At 36.7% G+C, this 24,581-nt stretch overlaps 1 protein-coding gene across 2 annotated transcripts; it reads right to left on the reverse strand.

The window, feature by feature from the left end:
- Positions 1-384: 384 nt before the first annotated feature.
- LOC140830876 (uncharacterized) lies at positions 385-2,647 on the reverse strand. Of its 2 annotated transcripts, XM_073194412.1 has the most exons (3): positions 1,830-2,647; positions 941-1,058; positions 385-852 (listed from the first exon to the last, which is right to left on the reverse strand). In XM_073194412.1, the coding sequence occupies exons 1-3, from the start codon at positions 2,531-2,533 to the stop codon at positions 637-639; spliced, it is 1,038 nt and encodes a 345-aa protein (XP_073050513.1). In that variant the 5' UTR covers positions 2,534-2,647; the 3' UTR covers positions 385-636. The 2 variants fall into 2 exon arrangements, with proteins under 2 accessions (XP_073050513.1, XP_073050514.1); XM_073194413.1 differs by lacking the exons at positions 385-852; positions 941-1,058 and adding an exon at positions 1,079-1,619.
- Positions 2,648-24,581: the final 21,934 nt, after the last annotated feature.

Here is a 24,581-nt window from a genome sequence, read left to right on the forward strand (position 1 = left end):
TTGGTATCAGAGCCATAGCAATTCATGGACGAGTATCTCATTAATTCTTCATGGCGAGGGAGAGAGTTTCTTGGTCTTGGCTTATTAGCTTATGTCGCTTACTATATCCAAAACATCACAAACTGAACCTTCCTCTCTCAATAAGAGATTCAAGAGGTTATTCGTAACAATTTCCAGTCTTCAACAATACATATCACACAAATACTTAAAACATTCTTCAAATCAAATATTCGTTTTTTAAAATGATTATCGGAGCTACGAGCTCCGAAATGATACCGCATAAGGATGCAAGCGTCATCGGAATGATTGGGCGTAATACTTTAAAAAGTGTTCTGAGTGAATTATTTAAAGCACTATTATTTTTAGGGTCAGGACCAGTGAACAGGTGAGGCATGCATCATTTGGCATTCATTGGTCGATTGTTTTACCTGACACGCTCGCGCAACACATGATTGCAAAACAAATATATTGTTATACAGTACGTTAAGCAAATAAATTACAATTAGAAACCTTTTTAATGTCTCACTTTAATCATTAAAAAAAGTCACCATTGAATCCGTAACAATTAGCCAATGCAACCATTTTCCCTCATGTAACTACACGTACATACTTCAATCGAATAAGTTCTACAGAGTCTCAGGATACAATTCTACTAAGACTAATCGTTTCCTTCAATAATCGAGTGGCGCAATTCTTGATTTTCTCAGGCACAACCAAGTCTTGAGGACTTAACTCCATGGCATACGCAATGAGGACCCTCATCGCAACATGCAGATGTAAGTTGTCAATATGTTTTCGGAAAATCTGACTTTCGTGCTTGCACGACTTTCTAATTGTACACTTTTGGCAAACCTAAGAGGAGCAGGGCACTTAACGATCATACTCGATAACAAACAACAGACAATACACAAAAAAACCATTGCAAAGTTAGGACAGTCACCTCATGTTCTGGAATTTCGAAGAACTTTCGCAATGCCTTAGCAGCAAAGACAGTCTTGCTCTCAAGACATGGACACCCAAAAAGAGCCAACTCCTTGAGATCACTGGCGGACAACCATCTGGCATATCGACTTACAAGATCAGAGTGGAGCTAGTGGTGGGCTGGCAGGGCACCGTCCCATCTTAAATTCTTTTATATGTTCAAGTATTTTTATGTACTAAATATATAATTTCGCCTCCCTTCCCTTCCCCTCCCTCCACCCCATTGAAATTCATATCCTGCTATTGCTCAAGATGATGGAATTATAGCAAGAAAATCAAGGGAGTTTAACGTTAAGGCATTAGTCATTTACATTTCCTCCCATTTTGGGAAAATAATTCGATCGCAGACGACATAAAACACAACAAGTACTCAAACAAGAATTTTCAGGCAGTAATGAGTGTTACTATGATCTTTCATTATTCCTCAACAAAACATCTATTCTTTGCAGCACATACACGTACTGCACTTAGAGAACTCACACAAGCACAAGATTTCGATCATCTAACATATTTTTAACAATGCTACCAAAGTTTAGCAGAAATTACTGGGGAAATTGATACAAACTCAAAACACACCTAACGTTGATATTCAAAGTTTCTTTGGCAGACCAAGGCTGGTGCAGAGATTGCCAATATCCCTAATAAAAAGACAGATGATCATATATGTTTCAGAATAAGCTAGAAGACTCACTCCATCACTAACTTGCAAGAATCTTCCCCCTTGATCTAGCTTTTGGGTTGAGTTAGGTCCAAATTCCAATCTTAACATAGGAGGGACTCAGGATATTTATCCAACCGATGTGAGATAATTAACACAAATAAACGAGACATACTAAACGAATTCTTACTTGGCAATCTCGTGGTGATCTTTTGCAAACTTTAACGCTGCAAACCTCAAGAAACCACGACCATAACCATCCTCAAATAGAGCAACATCAAAATTATATTTGTGCATTAAATTCGCATCCTTTAAATACCCTTCGTTGTACAAATGATGCGCCAATGTTTGCATGTCAAGGGAAAGCCCTCTGTGATTTCTCGAGTCGTCCACTTGCTCCACCAAATTTATCTCCTTTTTCACACTCGCATCAGCAAAAAGAGCCCACAAAGGAATTGGCTTACCGTCGCCTTTTTCAAAATTCAGCTTCAAAGCATCCTGATCGCGTCGTCCTTTTTCCTTGCTCAAACTTTTCACCTCCTCCTCTAAAGTTTTCAGCTTTCCCACTACCTCTGCCTTCTCAGCTTCACATGGGGACTCGCTCCCGCTAATTTCAGTAGGTTCCGACATCCCTACGCATTCTTTGAAGTAAACGCTCAATGGTTTCAAAGATTCTTGGCTCTTCTTTTTTGGGGGTTCTGATCCCCGGGGCTTAAAGTGGGCCGAAAAGGAAAAGGGCACACATAAAATTGGATGGAAAATCCCAAACTCGTGACGAATCGAAGATGTCAAAACGTGATGGTTTTGCAGAGGGTTTTGGGGTCGACTCGATGGATTTTGGATCTGGAAAAGAGCGCGGAAATGGAAATGCCGGACAGACTTGGGGAAGATCATTTCAGGGTTTGATTCGCGAGAGCTTTGGTTTTACGCTCTCAGCAATGGCGCCGCCGCAGACGAGTCGAAAATGGTTTGTAGAGAACATGTTTTTGAATTTTTTTTCTCATTTTACTATCAATTTGATATATGATTTCTTATCAAATACAATTGCAATTTTTGCAATGTCTTTTATATTTTGATATTAAAATGGGATTTTATTTTTATAGGTTTCAATTCTCGACAATTTTATTGTTTTTGCATATTTTTTTCTTACCGGAAGTGCAAAAAAAATATAAAAATAACAAAATAAATCAAACGGGTAAATGTGACTGGGAGTGTTTCAGCCTACTTTATTTAATGGCATAGAATAAAATTTATTTGAAGAGGTATTTCGGATAAAAATATATAGGATTTTTTATGAATATTTTTTTGGAATGAGGTTTTTTTGGATAATATAATATAATAACGTCATATACCATTAATTGTGTACGCAGTATGTATTAAATATTATATTTTTATACAAATTATTTAATATTTACTATGATTATTGGGAATCTCTAAAATACAAATTATTTAATATTTACTATGATTATTGGGAATCTCTAAGGGGGGTGTATTCAACGTTGGAAATTTATTGATTTTTAATGACTTTTGTAGATTTTAAAAATCTAGAGGTATTCAATCAAGACTTTTGCATACTCTATAGAAGTCTTGTGGTATTCAAAATAGACTTTCATGGAGTTTTAAAAAGTCAAGTGGTATTCAACATTGACTTTTATAAACTCTATAAAAGTCTACAGGTATTCAAATTTTCCATGGACTTTTAATAACTCCATAGAATTCATTGACATACAAACATTAAAGCCTAAGGTACAACTACAAATTGTAAAAAATTGTATTTGGTTCACCCCAAAGATTTGAATGGATTTTTAAAACTTCTAACTCTCTCTCTGTCGCTTCACATCACATATCTTCATATCTTCTCTCCTCTCATCTATTTCTATTACTCTCTCAAATTTTCGAAGTGTATCTCTATATATATTTTCATTTTTTTTTTTCAAATTTTTCATTTTTTGGTTGATTGTTCATTTAATAATTTTTTATTTTAATAACACGAGGAAATTTTGAATTATAGAATTGATTTTGTGATTTTTAATTTATGATTTATACAAATTAATGTAATATTCAATAATAATAAAAGATGATCAAAAAAATGTTGTTTAATTCTTAATAATTGAATAGTTTCGTAACAACAATGATTTTTTAAATTCATTTTCGTATTTTTAATTAATAGGTAAGCTATGATATTTTTATACAAAATTATATTCACACAATAATAAATAATATTATTTTTACATTTATATTATCAATTTAAAAATAAGATTACATGTTAATCAATTGATGTATTTTAAAAAATTTACAAACATGCATATAAACCCACATATATATACATGTAAGGATTAAACGATTTAACTTTTAAATAATTAAATTTATTTATTAATATAAATATTAAAAATAATTTCAAATTGAATATGTTATATATGTCAATTAATTATTGGTTCAAAGAAATTAATAAAAAATCACATGTTATAGTTAAGTACAAAATTTATAAAATTCTATAAAAAAAGTCTACAAAAGTCTATAAAAATCTTGCAAAAAAGTCTACATAAATCCACATAAATCTGTTTATAAATCTGTGAGATTCCATAAAAGTCAATAAAAATTTATCAAATCCATAAAAGTCTATCATTTAAAAAAGTCATTAAAAGTCATCAAAACTCTGAATTGAATACACCCCACTAAAACATGCAAAGAGATCTATTTACACACTGCAAAGTCGTCAGAATGGTCATAGTTACGTGGGGGTAGGAGTATGAAAAAGTTAGCTTGGGAGAGGGAGATTTGGAGAAATAGAGAAGAGGATTGACCAGAGACCTCAATCCTTCTCAAAAAAAATTCTTACCACTCCTTTCATACCCAGAAACTTTCTGTAAAGGAAGTGTCTAAAAATATAAACCCAAATTCCAAAGAAATTTCAACAAAGTTGAAGAACACCTAATAGAAGTTGCCCATAAAATCAACAACAAAGTAGCATGTTCCAGTCTTTATGTTTCATATTTCTACAACGGTTTTATATCTAGTCTATACACAAATGGATGACAGTGTTTTCTAGTCCACATTCATGTCGGCCGATCGCCCAAACGGTCACTGGAAGAAGTATTTAACGACGACCAAAAACACGTGATTTGGGCGAAATCGGTTGCGATTTAGGAAAATTTTCTGTACAAAATAGGTAAAAGTCGTGAAGACACACCTCCAGTAAAAATTCTGGTCATGCTAGTGTCCAGAGCTCGGCTATGTGCTGATAAACTGGTGTGTGTACTACATGCTCCAACCGGAATTGAAAAATTCCAGTGGTCGGACATTTTTTTGGTGATTCCCGATTTATTTTACAGGTTTGAGAATTTTTGGAGAGACGATTAAAATCAAAAGTGTATGTATATGCCTTTGGTTTTGTATGAAAATGGTTAAAGGTGAAGCTTTAGTTTCTCACCCTTGCAAACTATTTTTGGACGTAAGTACAAAAAGAAACTTGTTCCCCATGTGGTTGAGTATACAAAAATGCTAGTGGACGTCCCAAAACGTAACCGACAGTAGTATTTGTAACTATCAAAAGAATTTGATATCTCATGAACGAGTCCAGGAAGATCAGGCCCAAATCGGATTTTGGACCTCGGGCTCATCCCTAGCCAAGATAGAAGGCACATGATGGATCTCAGGTATTCTCCTATAAATACCAAGTTTGATAGTCTAATTAGGCATTCACTATATTGATTCTTAGCAGCTCGCTCATTTCATTCTCAATACCTGATTTGAGCATCATAGGGGCTACGTCGGGACATCCTCGTGGCCCTTTTTTAATGGTCTCTTTTGTGGTTTCAGGCCTATAGTAAATTCAAGGTCTGCATTCGGGCTAGTCTTACCTACTGGAACCAAACTCTATATTTCTAGTGAGTATCACTTGGCGCCGTCTGTGAGAAGCTTGAGGTTGAGACGTAGAGATGGTAGGCCGGAGAGGGAGTTGAAGAACTAACTCAATTTCATCACGTCCTCATACGAGACCCGAACAACCTCGTCTCGAGGAGACGAGACTTGAACAACCTCGTCCCGATGAGAATGTGGAGAATTTGACCTTGGAACAGTTAGGCCAATTCATTACCAAAACGGTAAAGGAAGCCATGAAGAAGAACCAAGAATCCATGTTTGCTAAAGAACAAGATCTTCGTGAGGAAGATGAGAATGCGGAGGGTCATAGGAGCATGGTTGAAGGCACGAAGCCCACCACAAATGAGGAGAATCTTGAGATGGATTAGATGTGGAAAGAGATAAGAATGTTGATGCAACAGTTAGGAAACAGAGCTCCATCACCGAAAAGAGTGAGTCCTTTTTCTCCCACCATTTTGGAAGAATAGCTTCCCCCATGTTTTCGACTATCAAGAGTGGGAGAGTACGATGGGCGTACTGACCTAGAAGAATACTTGGGAAGATTTGATAACACGACTTTGTTGCATCGGTACTCGGATGGAGTTAGGTACAAGGTGTTTCTGGGTACGTTGGTGAGATCAGCCCAACAGTGATTTAATACACTGCAACCCAACTCCATACGGTCTTTCGAGGATTTTTTTAGAACTTTCTTGCACCGATTTGCTAGCAGCAATAGGTATAAAAAAAAAATTACCTAAGCCTGTTCGTGATGAAGCAACAAGAAATAGAAACTTTGTGATAGTTTATCCAGCATTTCAACAATGCAGCGCTGGAGATACCAGGGGCTGTCCCTGACATTATGATCAGTGCCTTTACCCAAGGATTGAGAGGAAAAAAAGTGGGGAGACTGAAAATTAAATTTTACCTATTAGGCTGAGCCTAGTAGAGGAGAAGAGGTGGGGAGATTGAAAATTAAATTTTACCTACTGGGGCTGAGCCTAATAGAGCAGAATAGGTGGAGAGACTGAAAATTAAATTTTGGTTGTTGGGCTGAGCCTAGTAGAGGAGAAGAGGTGGGTAGATTGAAAATTAAATTTTACTTACTGAGGCTGAGACTAGTAGATGATAAGAGATGATGAGACAGAAATTTAATTTCACCTAATGGGGGTGAGCCTAGTAGAAGAGAAGAGGTGAGAAGATTGAAAATTAAATTTTACCAACTGAGGGTGAACCTAGTAGAGGAGAAGATGTGGGGAGATCGAAAATTAAATTTTACCAACTTGGACAGAACCTAGTAGAGGAGAAGATGTGAAGAGATTGAAGATTAAATTTTACCTACTACAGCTGAGCCTGATAGAAATGATGAAATGATGAGACTGAAAATTAAATTTTACCTAATTGGGCATGAAACATCTACTAATTTAAAATGCGGAAATATTTTTTTTAAAGCTCACATTTTCGTAATTATCATTTAAATATTTTACATGCATGCAACCCTACTGAAAAATATACAATTTAAAAATAAGCTTAAATATTTAACAATTTAAAATAGTACAGTTTAAAATGGCCAAACTCGTCCAACAGAAAATGCGTAAGCATAACGAGTAAAATTTTTAGTAATCATCATCATAGCAAAACCAATGTATAAAAATGCTCATGTCCTCTCAAATCTCAAAAATCATAATGTGCGGAAGAAACGTGGTCCTCGGGTCGTGCGCGCACATTAAGTCTTGTCTACTCAGAGTTCGGTGCCTCCAGTCCCCTCATAGACATGCTCACATGCATCACACATGCCTAGTGAGTCCAAAGACTCAGTACACCTGTACCGAGATAACAAGTACATATACATAACACACAACAGTGAAAATATACTGTAATCAACATGCCTTTCATGAACTTTAAAAGCGTAAATGTAAATGTGTCATATGAAATCATAACATGTCAAAACAGCTCATCATATCATCATTTTCTTATACATCCTTTCCTTTAATGAATTCATTTAATTAGTTATGACTTTCGTATCATCATTATATGATGGATCCATCTACATAAAACTGTGGTATCCGGCGGTTGTCGGACATCAGTGACATTATTACCCATCCACTGTGCCTAAGCCTCATCATCAGCATTTACGTATACATCTTAAGCATTTACATATACATCGTTAGTCACAGCTTGTAACGTACCGTACTTTTAAACATACTTAAAATTTGCGGAAAAATAAAAAATTTCTTAAATAAGAAATAAACCTTCAAATTCCGATTTAAAATAAAATGTTCATCCAAAAATAATTGCAATAAAAGATCACGAATAAAGTTTGTTAAAACTACTTGTTTAATCAACGTAAACAAATCTCAAGAAAATCAGAGTATTAAAATGTCATGCATAGAATCTTAAAACATGGGCGGTCCTCGGGTTTAGCCTCCAGCGCAATCCAAGCCGGCTCATTGGTCCCCACCTCTCGTATCCTCAAAGTCATCATCACCTGCATCCATTAAGTCTAGTGAGTCTAAAGACTCAACATGTATAAACTGGAGATAACAAATAATATATAATAAAACCACATACATCTTTAAAGTAGAGCGTACATACTTGAAACTTGAACGTAATAACATAAACATAGACGTGCCATCATCATAAAACTTTTCATAAATATACTTGCATCATACATACTTGAACATGCATAAATTTCATCATTTTGCGTAGAGATATGTTTCAAAGCAAGTGACGCATACATAAATGTGTCTGATCAGACTAAACCACAGTACTGGGTTGGCAGGGAAGATCCACTACAACACACACGAGATCCTCGGTCATACTTTACCGGGTGGATGATCTCTGGTCATGCTTTACCGCTTTTCAATCCTGATATAAACCCGGTCATGCTTTACTAAGGTGGAGAGGTCACCGGCTATGTTCACCGGCTTCCAAACCCGTTCATAATTGGTCACAAGACATTTAGCATAGCTAAAAAATAAAATATTTTCTTTTGCACGTCAAACATACATACACAGCGTTGAGGGATTCGTTGGATCTCGCTTGGGGCCATTGCTGCACATACTAACCTGAGTTCAAATACTTATCTTTCATAACTTAAACATAATAGTCACGCTCACACCCAAAAATGAAAAATTTCCGTATGACGTTCTAAATCTCTCGGGACTCGACCTCGTTTAATCATCGTACAAAACCATGACATCGAACCCAAAACAATCCCTATATAAAGTGTGAACCTTTCCCCAAACATGGAATACACGGACCTCGTGTACACATCCAGGTCTGGGTCCGTGTAGCCTCGGCAAACTCAACCTACGGAATTAACAAAGGCACGGACTCCGGGTCTGTGTAGACTCTGGAATTTCACACCACGAAAGAACAAGGGCGCGAACCCCTTGTCAGGGTCCGGCTCCAGGTCCGTGTAGACTCTGAAGATGGTAAACCAACGGAAATCACTACACTTGTGGCGTAATCCTCCTAACTCAATCATAAGGACCGTGAACCAACACCTCGAGACCCATCCTAGGATGTTATGGCAATGATTCATACTCCCATGACGCCTCAAAACAACAATACAAATCATACAACGCAACTCACAACGTGAACACGACATTTTGACACCAAAATGTTTCCTACGACTTCTAATGCAACCAAGTACTATTGACATGAAACGAAGCACCAAAAATCATCCCAACATCATACTCACAATACTCAAAAGCAGCAGCCATCACCAAACAGTTCACAACGAAGCCTGCGACAAATAACTTCAAGAACACGTCAAGAACACATTTTCAGAAAAGTGCAGTTTGAGAAATCCCACGAAAACATTCGTAACTTACTCGTTTCTTGTCCAAAAATTTTGAATTTATTGTTAAATTGAAGGTATCAAAAATTTATACGTTTTATATGTTGAAAGGTTTTCCAAAGAGTCGACCGAATTTTCGCAGAAATCGAAATGACAATAGAATTATCATTTCAAAATCGATCTAACAAATTTTTGCTCAAACTTTGCATAACACACATGAATTTTTACACATAATAATCATAAGAACATTACTATAACGAGATCGATGCATAAACGAAATAATATATATGCATCAACATGTACTATATTTAAAGTTATCAAAACGACGACACCGAAGCGCGAAAGATGCGAGGGTTGATCCGGGAGGAACGTGACAAGATTTTCTTGAAGAAAAGTGGACAAGAATTGCTGGAAAGTTGGAGAGGGAGGGGAGGCTGATGCTTGCTCTAGAACCCTAAGTTTTTTTTATAAAAGAAAATGGAATGAAATGTGTATGTGTGTGTTGTGTGTGCTGGACGTGTGTGTGTATTAGATAGTGGGGAAGGGGATTAGGGGGTTTAATTAGGGAAATTAAATTGATTAATTAATAACTATCATGCTAATAAAATATAGGTCCCACACTACTTTTACAAAAACTCCCCTAATTAAAATAAATGCACAAGTGACAAATCTTTAAAAGTTTAAAGTCATAAAATCACCTATTAATTAAATTAGGCTTTTGAAATACTAAAACATAATAAATAATTTAAAATGCTCCAATCCTAACTTAAAATAAAATAACACATTTCAAAATCGCCAAAAATCATCGTCGGTCTCTTTTTCTCGATCCCGCATCAAATAGTCACCTGATTCATAAAACTCAGAAAACATTTTAACGTGCGTAACATGAACACAAATAATTTAAAATAATGCAAATAAATAAATTACACATTGCTAAAAATCGTTTTAAAATTAATTAAATAATTCAACAAATAAATAAATGCATGAGGTTTACGCGTACTGATTTTTCGGCTCTAGACAACTAATTCTCATCCTTCAAAACATTATCATTTGTATCACTTATCAAAATCATACACATGCGTAAATTTTTTTTAAAATCAAGCATGCAACGTGTATATATATATATATATATATATATATATATATATATATATATATATATATATATATATATATATACATATATCATAATTTCATAAAAATCATGATCATGATGCATAAACATTTAAAAGCATCAGAATTTGTGATCAAGGCGCTGCCAGGACCAAAAACTCACCCGGGTGCAAAATGACCATTTTGCCCCCGGAAACCCAAAATGACTGTTTTACCCTTGTACCTCAAAATTTCGACCCAAAGCTTGCCAAACTCCTTAAAATATGCCAAAACATATTTAAAAGTATTTCTTAGACGTAAACTATAGCTTGTTTAAAAACTTATTCGATTCGTTTTAAAGCTTGGATCGGGGTCCTGGTTCTAACCCGAATCGACCCGGAACTAAACCAAATTATTCCAAACTTAAACCATAACTTAACTCCCCTAATCCAGCCCCTAAACCAATATTTTCAGACCCTCCTAAGATGCCCAAAACCTAGCCGAATTTGCTGGAAACCAACCTTGTGCATGAACCCCAACCATAGTGCACCAACTTGAGTTCACTCGATACTAGCTTTCTCCGACTTGGACCAGACTAGAACAAGGCCACCATAGGACCATGACCAGCCCAAGGGCTCACCCATGGACTAACCCTCAGCCCCCAAACATGCGCACCACTCTAATTCCCAAAAGCATGCATGGCCGCGCCCAGTTCAGAAAACAATCAACCCTAACACAAGCCGCCTCCTTCCTAGCCGAGATCAGCTGGTTAAGGGCCTTCCCTAGCCTAGGTTGGACCCTCCTGGATCGCACCTCAGAATGGTGCAGCCCTCCCACAACCGAGCCTCCTCTATTAATCCACAAACACACATCGAACCCCAATCGATTAGAATAAAAAGCTTCGGCCTTCACCCAAAACCGAGCACACCTAGACTCCCATCATCAAGTCACCTTAAAACACAGCACTATCACCATAATAAACCAGAAGTCGACATCCCCTTGCAAAAAGGATCATAAAAACGTGAGTAGAAACATGAGAGTGCATAAAACGTGTCAAACCGTTACAAAAACAATGATATACAATAAATCACGAATTTTACATGCACGTACCTATTCATCAGCATATATAGCGTGAGTGATGAGTAAAGGAGTGATACAAAGCATGCCTTAGCATTTAGAAGATCGAAAGCTTGAACATACGAGCGTAAGATGAACACCGGAGAAGCGAGGAACGTTTTCTTGAAAGAACCGGGCTATGGCCAAAATTTGCAGCAATTTTTCTGCTAGTTTTCCAGTGAAAAGTTGCTGCTGTAGAGGGGAGGGGCGGCCACTTTAGTTTAATTTGGTTTAGGCTTTAGTTTAGATTTTAATTATTATGCACTAATGGGCCTTCATTTAAAATTAAATGGTTTTATAGATTTTTGAGCTCATTAAGTATTAAAACAAACCCATCAAGCCCAATAACACTCTCAAAAAATATTTCTTTTAGGTACATTTTTGAAAATATTGCCCGAGCCCTCAAAAAGTCTCCCGAATCGTTAAAATTTGTATATCGGCTAAAAATATAAACCGGCGGGTAAAAATACCCAAACAAAGCCTATTTTAAAAATCATACTTAAAAACACCTCATATTAATTAATTGAAAATAAATACTCAATAAAAATATTTTTCCTGAATATCATCGGTCTCTGTTTCTCATACGAGCGTGAAATGTATCTACGAGCCTTAATGCATGAACTTTAAATAAACCATGCATTAAAACACAAATTTATGAAATAATCATGTATTTAATGCTTTCAAACAATTTAATAAATACAAAAAAATTTAATAACTTGCATACATGTGGTTTATGCGGACTTCCAATTTTTCGGGACGTTACAATCTACCACTCTTAAATTGAATTTTGTCCCCGAAATTCACTTATCCTTGATTAAAAAAAAAATTGGACTCTTAATTCTAGTATCCCAATTTCACACCTCCGATGCGCTACTATGATAAAATAAGTGTTAAAATGTCCTTATGTCTCCTCAGTCCTAATTATTTTTCATTGAAATCTTCGTTTGCGAATCTCAACTTAAAACAACTTATGGTGACTTATTTCTATTTTTTCTATGTCCTCGAATTTCTGACTTTTTCGCAATTCCTCATACTAGAAATGGATATCCAAACTTATCGCACTTTATTTTTCTTATACTATACCCATAATGTTCATCGACCAATTACATTAGCATTTTTGCAGTTCAACCTAAGAAACCTTAGCATCAAAATTTACTGATCGACTTCTATCCTCGATAATATACTTAAAATTTAAACCTTATCTCAAAACCCATAATAATATTAGTCTAAGATCCTTGAATCGAATCTTTATCTTACGGTACCAAACTAACGTCACTTACTATTTGCAAGTACATCCCAATATAACGTTGTTGCAAATCTTAAAATCGAGTAATGTTAATCAATAAAACCCAAAATATATGAGACTGATCTTCTACCTAAATAATAAAATCATTCTAGCACCACTTACATGCTTAATCTATTTCTTTCCCAATTACGATATAGTTGAGGTCTCAGACCCTTGGACTTTCCTCATTGGATCGAATATCGTATTCCTACGTATTTTTAATGATTAATTAATTCTAGTGTATAAAACTTAGTAAGCTATCCCATGGTAGCTTTTTACTACTCTAATAAATCAACTTCGCTTATAACCCATAGAGTTCTAGTATCACCATAGCAAGGTTTTAGATTTCTTACTCGATAAAAAGCTTAATATTCGTTCATTGGTAATCTGTGTTGAACACCACTAATTCTCGTTTGGTTATTATTTCATCCAAATTTTTGTATGATAACCTATTTTATAAACTTGAAATTCAAGCTTACTCAACCCAAATAGTCTTAGAAAACCTAATTCCAACACATATATCCACTTATTCTCAATTTTCATAATGACTTTAAAAAATTCCTCAAGATAAGGTGTCTACCTCGCTTCTTACATGCGTCTATCAAAGAACCTAACCATCAGTCATACCCAACTTTCTAGAAAAATTTTAAATTCCATCCAAGATATAGTCCTAACTGTTAAGATCATGACTAAAACTTATGACAAATCAAACTTAAGTTTCCAAAAATTTGTTAACTCAATGTCTACTCCTATAACTTAACTAACCGATCAACTTTACTTTAAATTGTTATTACTCTAAATTCTTAATTTGCCACAACATTATTTCACTAAAGCTTAAATTTTCAAGCCCAATATTGATTTGTCCTACAATACTCTTGATTACCATTCCTTATAACATCATAACCAAGATGTTTCAAGATTCTAAATATCCCTTCAAACCTAAATCATCAAAAATTTCAATCATTTAAACCATTCGATTTCACCTACTGCTAAAATAGTCTCCCAAATTTTTTAAAAATTGCAATATTAATTCTTATTTTTCCTCAAAAAATATCCAATTTGTCCTAAATTTCGAAAATTCCCCAATTACCTATAAGTTCTTGATATTCCTAATTCCACTTTATAAGTTTTTCGTAACATAAAGTTCAATAATTTTAAGCTTATTAAACCCAAAATCAGTTCACATAACATCAAAAAATTACTGATTTAACCCAAGTGTTCCTTAAAAGTTTCGAACTTAATCCTCAAAAATTTCAGAAATTTGCAATTTGGCTCTTATTATTCTCGAAAATTACATATTTGGCCCTCTACCTCTTCGAAATTTGCATTTTTGTCCCCATAACATTTTTGATTTCAGCCCCATTAAACTTTAAAATTCTCGAAACTCAGAATCTAATCCCAAAAATTCAAAAATAGTCCCTTAGAATTTTATTTTTGCACTTCGGTCCTCAAATTATGAGTTATTACAATTAGGTCCTTAAAATTCTCAATTCATGCAATTCAATCCTTAAGTCCAACTCAGTAGAGCATGCATCCTGAATAAATTCTACGTTTTCATACTTCCAAAGATCTTCGTAGTCTTCGAGTTATTATTCCTTACATGTAATCCTCAAAATTAACTCAACTAGTAACCACAAACCGTAAGTAATTTCTTAGAAAATCTACAAGTCCCAAAAGCATTCATAATCTTCATGACTAACTAGTGACCCAAAGAGTAGAAAATCAGTACTTACTAACCAAAAATCAATATAAACAAATCATTTACAACCTTTTGTAATGCCCAATAGCAAAATTCTTGTTCATATCCAATTCCACCACAAAGCAAGCATGCATGAGAATCATATAATTTCTCATTTCATGTCGTAACACGCATAAAAAAGTTTAAACATCTAATCTCAAAACATAACGACTTATAAATCTGCACTGTAAAACGTATGTCATGTAAACATGCAGGTAATAATAGTAAATCAATTAAAACATTTAAAATATCAAGCTTACAGACTCGAGGCTTGAAGACTAAGCTGCAAAAGTTGGCGGTGACACAACCCTATACATGACCCTTGCTCTAATACCAACCGAAACATTTTAAAATGCGCAAATATTTTTTTAAAAGCTCACATTTTCGTAAATATCATTTAAATATTTTACATGCATGCAACCCTACTCTAAAAATATATCATTTAAAAATAAGCGTGAATATTGAAATATTTAAAATGGCCAAACTCGTCCAACATAAAATGCGTAAGCATAACAAGTAAAAATCTTAATAATAATCATCATAGCAAAACCAATGTATAAAAATGCTCATGTCCTCTCAAATCTCGAAAATCATAATGTGCGGAAGAAACGTGGTCCTCGGGTCGTGCGCGCACATCCAGTCCTGCATACTCAGAGTTCGGTGCCTCCAGTCCTCTCATAGACATGCTCAACTTCATCACACACGCCTAGTGAGTCTAAAGACTCAACACACCTATACCGAGATAATAAGTATATATACATAACACACAATAGTGAAAACATATTGTAATCAATATACCTTTCATGAGCTTTATAAGTGTAAATGTAACTGTGTCATATGATATCATAACATGTCAAAACAGCTCATCATATCATCATTTGCTTATACATCCTTTTCTTTAATGAATTCAGTTCATTAGTTGTGACTTTCGTATCATCATTCATCACTATACGATGGATCTATCTATATAGAACCGTGATACTCGGCCGCTGTCGGACATCAGTGACAGTATTACCCATCCGCTATACATATGCATCATCATCAGCATTTACGTATACATCTTAAGTATTTACATATATATCGTTAGTCACAACTAATTCTCATCCTTCAAAACATCATCATTTTCATCACTTATCAAAATCATGCACATGCGTAAGTTTTTCTTAAAATCAAGCATGCAACGTATATTTCATAATTTCATAAAAATCATGATCATGATGCATAAAACATTTAAAAGCATCATAATTTGTGCTCAAGGCGCTTCCAGGACCAAAAACTCACCCCGAGTGCAAAATGACCATTTTGCTCCCGGAAACCCTAAATGACCGTTTTATCCTTGTACTTCAAAATTTTGACCCAAAGCTTGCCAAACTCTTTAAAATATGCCAAAACATATTTAAAAGTATTTTTTAGATGTAAACTCGAGCCCGTTTCAAAACTTATTTGATTCGTTTTAAAGCTTGGATCGGGGTCCTGGTTCTAACCCGAATCGACCCGGATCTAAACCAAATTATTCCAAACTTAAACCATAACTTAACTCCCCTAATCCAGCCCCTCAACCAATATTTTCACACCCTCTTAAGATGCCAAAAACCTAGCCGAAGTTGCTGGAAACCAACCTTGCGCATGAACCTCAACCATAGTGCACCAACTTGAGTTCACTCGATCCTAGCTTTCCCCGAATTGGACCCGACTAGAACAAGGCCACCATAGGACCATGACCAGCCCAAGGACTCACCCATGGACCAACCCTCAGCCCCCAAACGTGTGCACCACTCGGATTCCCAAAAGCATGCATGGGCACGCCCAATTCGGAAAACAATCGACCCTAACACGAGCCGCCTCCTCCCTAGCCGAGACCAGCTGGTTAAGGGCCTTCCCTAGCCTAGGTTGGACCCTCCTGGATTACAACTAAACATGGTGCAGCCCTCCCACAACCGAGCCTCCTCTATTAATCCATATACACGCATTGAACCCCACCGGATCAATTAGAATAAAAAGCTTTGGCCTTCACCCAAAACCGAGAACACCTAGACTCCCATCATCAAGTCACCTTAAAACACAGAACTCTCACCATAATAAACCAGAAGTCGATAGCTCCTTGCAAAAAAAGATCATAAAAACGTGAGTAGTAAACATGAGAGTGCATAAAACGTGTCAAACCATTACAAAAACAATGATATACAATAGATCACGAGTTTTACATGAACATACATATTCATCAGCGTGATGAGTAAACAAACGATATAAAGCGTGCCTTAGCTTTTATAAGACCGAAAGCTTGAAGATAAGCGCGTATGATGAACATTGGAGAAGCGAGGAACGTTTTCTTGAAAGAACCAAGCTATGGCCGAAATTTGCGGCAATGTTGCTGCTGGTTTTCACATGAAAAGTTGTTGCTGTAGAATGGAGGGGCGGCCACTTTATTTTAATTAGGTTTAGGCTTTAGTTTAGATTGTAATTAAGTGAATTATTATGCACTAATGGACCTTAATTTAAAAGTAAATGGTTTTAAAGGGTTTTGAGCCCATTAAGCATTAAAACAAACCCATCAAGACCAGTAGCACTCCCAAAAAATATTTTTTTTGTATGTTTTTTAAAATATTGTCCGAACCCTCAAAAAGTCCCCCGAATGTTTAAAATTTGTGTATCGACTAAAAATATAACCCGACGGGTAAAAATATCCAACCAAAGTCCATTTTCAAAAATCATACTGAAAAACACCTCATATTAATTAATTAAAAATAATTACGCAATAAAATTTTTTTTCCTGAATATTCTCGGTCTCCGTTCCTCGTTCGAGCGCGAAATGTGTCTAGTAGCACTATTGCATGAACTTTAAATAAACCATGAATTAAAACACAAATTCATGAAATAAACATGTATTTAATGCTTTGAAACAATTTAATAAAATACAAAAGAAATTTAATAACTTGCATGTATGTGGTTTACGTGGACCTTCAATTTTTCGGGACGTTACAGGGCTGATCCTAGAAGAGATGAGGAGATTGAAAATTAAATTTTACCTACTTGGGCTGATCCTAGTAGATGAGAAGAGGTGAGGAGACCAAAAATTAAATTTTACCTAATGAGACTGAGCCTAGCAGAGGATAAGAGGTGAGAATGCTGAAAATTAAATTTTACCAACTAGGGGTGAGCCTTTTATAGGAGAAGAGGTGGAGAGATAGAAAACTAAATTTACCTACTGAGGCTCAGCCTAGTAGAGGAGAAGAGGTGAGGAGACTGGAAATTAAATTTACCTACTTAGGCTGATCCTTGTAGAGGAGAAATGGTGAGGAGACTTAAATTTAAAATTTACCTACTTGGGCTGAGCCTAGTTGTTGGGATTATAATTTCGGAGTTTGGATAATTGAGCGTGAAAAATTGAAGAACTGATCAAGACAACTGAAGATAACTAAACTGAAGATGTGTAACTGATAGTTGCCCGAACTGAAGATTAATGCGCAAATAATTAAAGGCAACTGAACTGTTCAAATCTAACTGAAGCTGTGTAGTCAATTGGACGATCAGTTACACAACAATCAGTTAATCCTATCGGCTATAAAGAGCCAACTGATAAATCATCTTGACACGTCATCATTTAAAGAGCATAGCCAACAAACGACAATTGTACAAGAGCAGTCTGCAACTTATAGTAGGAACGCCACATTTCAGAAAAGCTACAGTTTACGATTGTCAGAATAATGTTGACGTGTCTAACGGATATAAAGAATCAAATGCATTCATTATTACCGTTGGAATCAAAGCCTATAAATAGTTGAGAAAGAGTTAACGAGTTACACAGTCAGTTACGAATTTACCAAGTTAGCAAGAACTCTGCGTATATTCATTCTAAGTTAACTTCGAGTTAAAGCTCTAAAAAGCTCACGTTTATCATACATATCCATAGCTTTCAGGCTATATTTCGAGCTTAAGCACAAACATTCATTGTTGTAATATTCGATCTTTTAGAGATCAGTTGTGCTTAGAAATTACATCAATTGAGTACTGATAAAATTGTATTGATAATAAAAATTTCAGTTTTGGCAGTGTTAAGTCCAAAATGAAGTGAGTTTGTACAAAGTATTGTATAGATCAAAGCCTTTTAATAAATATCATATCCTCGAGATAGAAGAGTTGACGTAGGAGCATTTGAAATCTCCGAACATCCACAAATCTCGCGTTCTTTGTTCTTAGTTTTATTCTATCTGTCATTCAATTTATTTCGTACTTTCATTAGTTAACTGTTTAACATTGACAACATGATTCACGAATTCAGTTTACCACTAAACTGATTCATCCATCGAAAAGTTTTGAAAATTGTCAAGTGTTTATTCAACCCCCCTTCTAAACACTTTATCACACTCAACCGATCCTAACACTAGTAGAGAAGAAGCAGTGTGGAGACTGAAAATTAAATTTTACCTATTTAGGTTGTGCCAAATATAGGAGTTTGAGGTGATGAAAGTGAAATATATATTTTTCCTACCATGGCTCGACCCAAGTAGAAAAGCTTGAAGTGATGAGGATGTGAGCTGTAAGTATGGAGTGTGATGGTTCATAATTTTCCTACAAAGACTGGAGCCTAGTAGATGAGAAGATGTGGAAAGACTCAAAATTAAATAATACCTATTCGGGCTGTGCAAAATATAGGAGTTTGAGGTGATGAAAGTGAAATATATATTTTCCTACTAAGACTGAAGCCTAGTAGATGAGCTTGAGATGGTGAGAGTGAAGAACTTGAAGTATGAAATGTGATGTTTCATAATTTTCTTACTAAGACTGAAGCCTAGTAGAGGAGAAGTGGTGAAGAGATTGAAAATTAAATTTTACCTACCCGGGTTTTGCAAAATAGAGGAGTTTGAGGTGATGAAAGTGAAATATTTATTTTTATAACCATAGCTTGACCCATGTAGAAAAGTTTGAAGTGAGGAGGGTGAGGAGCTTGAAGTATGGAGTGTGATGGTTCATAATTTTCCTACTAAGACTGAAGCCTAGTAGAGGATTTTGAGATAGTGAGTATGAAGGATGGAGCCTAATAGATGACTTTTGAGTTGGTGAGAGTGAAGAGCTTGGAGTATGCAGTGTGATTGTTTATAATTTTCCTATTAAGTCTGTAGCCTAGTAGAGCAGCTTGAAGTGGTGAGAATGAAGGATGGAGCCTAGTAGATGACCTTGAGGTGGTGAGAGTGAAGAGCTTGAATTGTGTAGAGTGATGATTCATATTTTTCTTACTATAGCTAAATCCTAGTATAAAATTTTGAAAATGACGGTGAAGAACTTGAAGTGTGGAAACTGAGAGTTCACGTTTTTCCTACTATGGCTTAAGCCTAATTTTGGGGACCCGGACGCTAATAAAGTTCTTAATCATCATTGGGACTAATTAATCAATTATAAAACAGGGTCTAATTTTTTTTTTAAAAAAATACAAAGCGGAAACGTAATGTAATTTACTTCAAATTACATATTAAACATAAACATACAATCTTGTGTTATCTACAAGAGTTCAACTACATATCAGTGCTGAATCCTATATTGCTTCGAAGCCCGGATCTCCACGCTATCTAATCTTCTCTCATCCTCTTCTTGACCCTGATCCAGCCCCACCTGTTGTCATGCACACATACAAAACAAGACAACAGCCGGATAACTCCGGTCAGATATAAATATCCCAGTATAAACAATGTATACATGCAATCATATAGAAGCATATACGAAAGCATATAAGAAATATTCATAACATGTATCAAATCAGAAACATAAATCAATATCAAGCATTCAATAAACATGAATGATATAAACAATGTAAATCAACATATCGTATCAGACTCAACCCAACCGACGCGTCGTCTCAGACTCGACTCCACTGACGCGTCGTCTCAGACTCGACTCAACTCTAACCTAGGGATCCCGATGTCTGGATAATGATAAATATACCGAATCTCAGTCGATAGGAATGAATCAATCCCTAAACGGCATCGATATAATTAATATATCCAGTGTCTGGGCGAAACAGCCGCAGAATTGACGAATCAGTCAAGAATTAGGCGAATCAGCCAATAACTAGGCGAATCAGCCTATAATTAAGCGAATCAGCTAAAGTTTAGACGAATCAGTCAATAACTAGACGAATCAGCCAATAACCAGACGAATCAGCCGGTGACTAGGCGAATCAGTCCATGACTAAACGATTCAGTAATCAATACATGCAGTGGCTATGAATCAATAGTCTACAAACATCAATCTCATCAATTACAAATATCAATGTAATAAACTAAGTATGTGATTTAGGGAAATTCGAGTCAAACCTCACTCAAGTTGTGCAATCCCAATTCAACATTAACTTATACCTTTCTTTCTGATACTCTGACTCTGTCGAAGTCTCGAACTCAAAGCCTGTCAATACTCAATCTGACAATAACGATATCGAGGGTACAATATCAATACACCATTCAATCAATACTGGATATAATCAGAACTCAATCAAATTCCGTTTCAATAATATAATGTCATAATCTCAATATATCCAGCGCTACCATATCAGTCAGATGCCAATCCCAACATCTCATACTCGATAACAATTCAATTCTGATATCAATTCGACTCCAAAACTACTCCGAAAATCATAACAATTTCATATGGTATTTGTTCTTCAATCCGGTTTCAATTATAAGATGTCTAACACGACAAGAACATCATATGTGAATCATATCAGATTCTGACAATACCATATTTTCAAAACATATCAAAACGTAGCAAAACTTACGTCCAGTTGTAGCCTACGTCGATAGGAACTCAGTATCGAAGTCGGATTCAAAATCGGATAGACGGATTTCTCACAAAAGGCGTAAGGATTTTCAACCTTTTTCAGAAACCTTTTTCTCAATTATTTTTTCGTTTCCTTCATTCTGAACAAAAGGATTCGTGTATATATATATATATATATATATATATATATATATATATATATATATATATATATATATATATATATACATCCAAGTACATGCAAGAGGACGAGTGGCTCATTCCGCCTATTACACGTCTCGCGCATATGCGCGACACAATCCGCGCATATGCGCGAGACCTACGGGTCTCGGCAAAGAACAAGTTTAACAACTCGCGCATATGCGCGTATGCGCGCTTCGCTTCGCGCATATGCGCGAATGTTTCTGGACAGGTCGCGCATATGCGCGCCTTATCTCGCGCATGTGCGCCGACGCTTCTGTAATTTTCGCGCATGTGCGCCGATACATGTCGCGCATGTGCGCGGGGACTATTCTTTGCACATCTTTCGATTTTCTTTCATCTTTCCCAGTCCGATCCATTCCGTCTATAATCATATCCATTATCACCAGTCAATTGTAATAATCCTTTCCAAATCGTGTCAAATTAACCGGATAAATTTCTCGGGCCTTACACTAATAGAGGATTTTGAAGATGAGGGTGGAGAGGAAGCGGAAGGGGAGAGCTAGTTGGTGAAGAGAGGAGAAAATATTGGGTGAGGAGAGGAGAATAAAGTGAGGAGGAGGCGAGGCGCTTTGAGAGGGAAGAGGAGGCGAGGCTATGGCAGAGGCGCGCGCTGCACGTGGCGTGTGTGCGAGGTGTGGGCGAGGCTAGGGTGAGTTGTGGCGAGGGACGAGGCGAGGCGAGGCCATGAAGGCTTGGATGAGGGGTTGGAGAGGCATGCGAGAGTCGAGGGCAAGGAGGGGTGAGGCTAGGGTGAGTGAAAGGCGAGGCAGGCTACATGCAAGGGGAACTGGCTAGGGTGACGCTGTGAGGGCATGGACGCGGATGATCGAAGGTGGGGCTGTGGAAAGAGGGTAGGGCGTGGTGAGGCTTCTAGCGTGCGAGGAGGGCGAAAGGCAAGAGCAAGCGTGGGGCGAGGATGCTAGGAGGCGAGGGGCTACAAGTGGCGAGGATGAGCTAGACGAGAGAGAGGCTAGCTACAGGCTGGTGAGGGGAGAAGAGGAGGGGCGGGGAGAAGGCTGTTGGTGAGGGAGAGCGAAGGGCTAGCGAGGGCTGGTGAGGGGAGAAGAGGAGGGGTGGGGCGAGAGGCTACTGGTGAGGGAAAGCGAAGGGCTGGGCGCGAGAGGGCGAGGATGGGGGAGGCTAGAGCAAGGCGTGGAGGAAGGAGGCGCGGGCAAGAGTATGAGCGAGGGAGAGGGGATGAGAGAGAGGGCTAGGGGATGGTGGCGAGGGTGAGTCGTGTGGAGAGGGAGGCTAGGAGAGCTAGAGGGGTTGCAGGCAAGGCGGGCGAAGAGCGAGGCTACGGGCTAGGGCCACGAGTCGAGGTTACGAGGGAGGGGCTATTAGCGAGGCGGGAGAGGGGATGGCTGCGAGAGTGGCGAGGGCGAGGCTACACAAGGAGGAGGCGAGGATGTGGAGTAGGCGAGGCGAGAAGAGGAAGAGGCAGGGCTGTGGAGAGGTGAAGAATGCACGGCTCACATATGGTAGGCCAAGGGTAGCACAATTAATCAAGCGAACCTGCAATTTAGTTCGATTTGGGAGGGGGATACTGGTGATACCCCATGAATGGGCTCATCAAGATCAGACCCGACCTCCGCTCCATCCCTAGCCAGGATAGAAGGCCCATGATGGATCTTAATTATTCTCCTATAAATATCATGTTTGAGAGTCTAATTAGGCATTCACTGTTTTGATTGTTAGCAACGTCCTTAGCTGCTCTCTCATTTTATTCACAATACCTGACTTGAGCGTCGGAGGGGCCACGTCAGGAAACCCTTACGATCCCTCTCTAACGGTCTCTTGTGATTTTAGTCCCAGAGTAAATTCGATGTCTGCATTCGAGCTAATCTCACCTACTAGAACCGAACCCTATATTTTTAGTCAGGGCCGTCTTCAGAAATTTGGAGGCCCTAGGCTATTTTTTTAGGTGAATGCTTTATATAATTTATTTTAAAATTAAATATACAAATATCACATAAAAACTGATAATTAAAAGCCCAAAACTAAAGCCCTAATTATTTTAGAGGCCCTAACAAAAAGAGAGGCCCTAGGCGGCTGCCTAGGGCGTCTACCCCTAGAGCCGGCCCTGTTTTTAGTGAGTATCAGATTATTTCAAAAATATGAAATATGTTCAAATCGGTTGAGATTTTGGAAAAACCTTTTATAAAAAAAGTCATAAGATTCTATGAGATACATCTACCATAAAATTTCCGGCTACGATTGGTAGTCGTAGCTCGGTCACATTCTGAAAGGCAACGCGTGAACTACACGCACATCCCAAAATAGGAAATTCTAAGTGTCAGACGTTTCTTGGATGATTAATGACTTATCTTTCAAATTTCAGGTTTTTGGAAGGGTTTAGAGTTAATAAGATATTTTTTAGTTAAATAAAGGTTTAACAAACTTGAATTTTGTGGAAAATGAACTAAACCGATCACGGATCCATTTACTACGTTAATACACAAAATATCATCAAAATTACAATTATAGGAAAATTTCAAAACATTTGGAGTACTAAAGTATGCCACATAATAACTTGGAAATTTAAGGTTTACAATTTTCCTCTATATAGCCTTTTGATCTGATATTTAAGATAAATTTTCTATCATTTTAACTATTGCATCATATTGTGCATATTAAATTGATAGTATAATCAAGTGTTTGTGGATTTACCAAAAGCTATAGTTGGTGGAAACAATGCGATTCAAAATTTTTAAATCATATAGTAGCTTATGTATCATGTTTTGATTGCTCTACTCAGCAGAGATAATTAATGCACGTAACAATCTATTTTCTAGTTATTGCATTGCCTGCAATCAGGGGAATTGAACCCGTTACCTTGTCTCTAATACAAAATTTTAGAATTGAGCGTTTTTCGCTTTATCAAAAATATATGTGGTGGTAATTATGCAACTCAAATATTTTAAATGTACAATAGATCAAACACAACATTTCAATTTCTCTATCCATCAAGGATAGTTGCACCTAACATTGATCATATTGTCAAGCATGTTCCAATTTTCGGAAATATTAATGATCTCTAATTATTTATGACCAACTTTACTAGTTCACTAAATTC

Source organism: Primulina eburnea, chromosome 4 (genome assembly GCF_022965805.1).
Source record: "Primulina eburnea isolate SZY01 chromosome 4, ASM2296580v1, whole genome shotgun sequence".
Classification (NCBI taxonomy): Eukaryota; Viridiplantae; Streptophyta; class Magnoliopsida; order Lamiales; family Gesneriaceae; genus Primulina; species Primulina eburnea.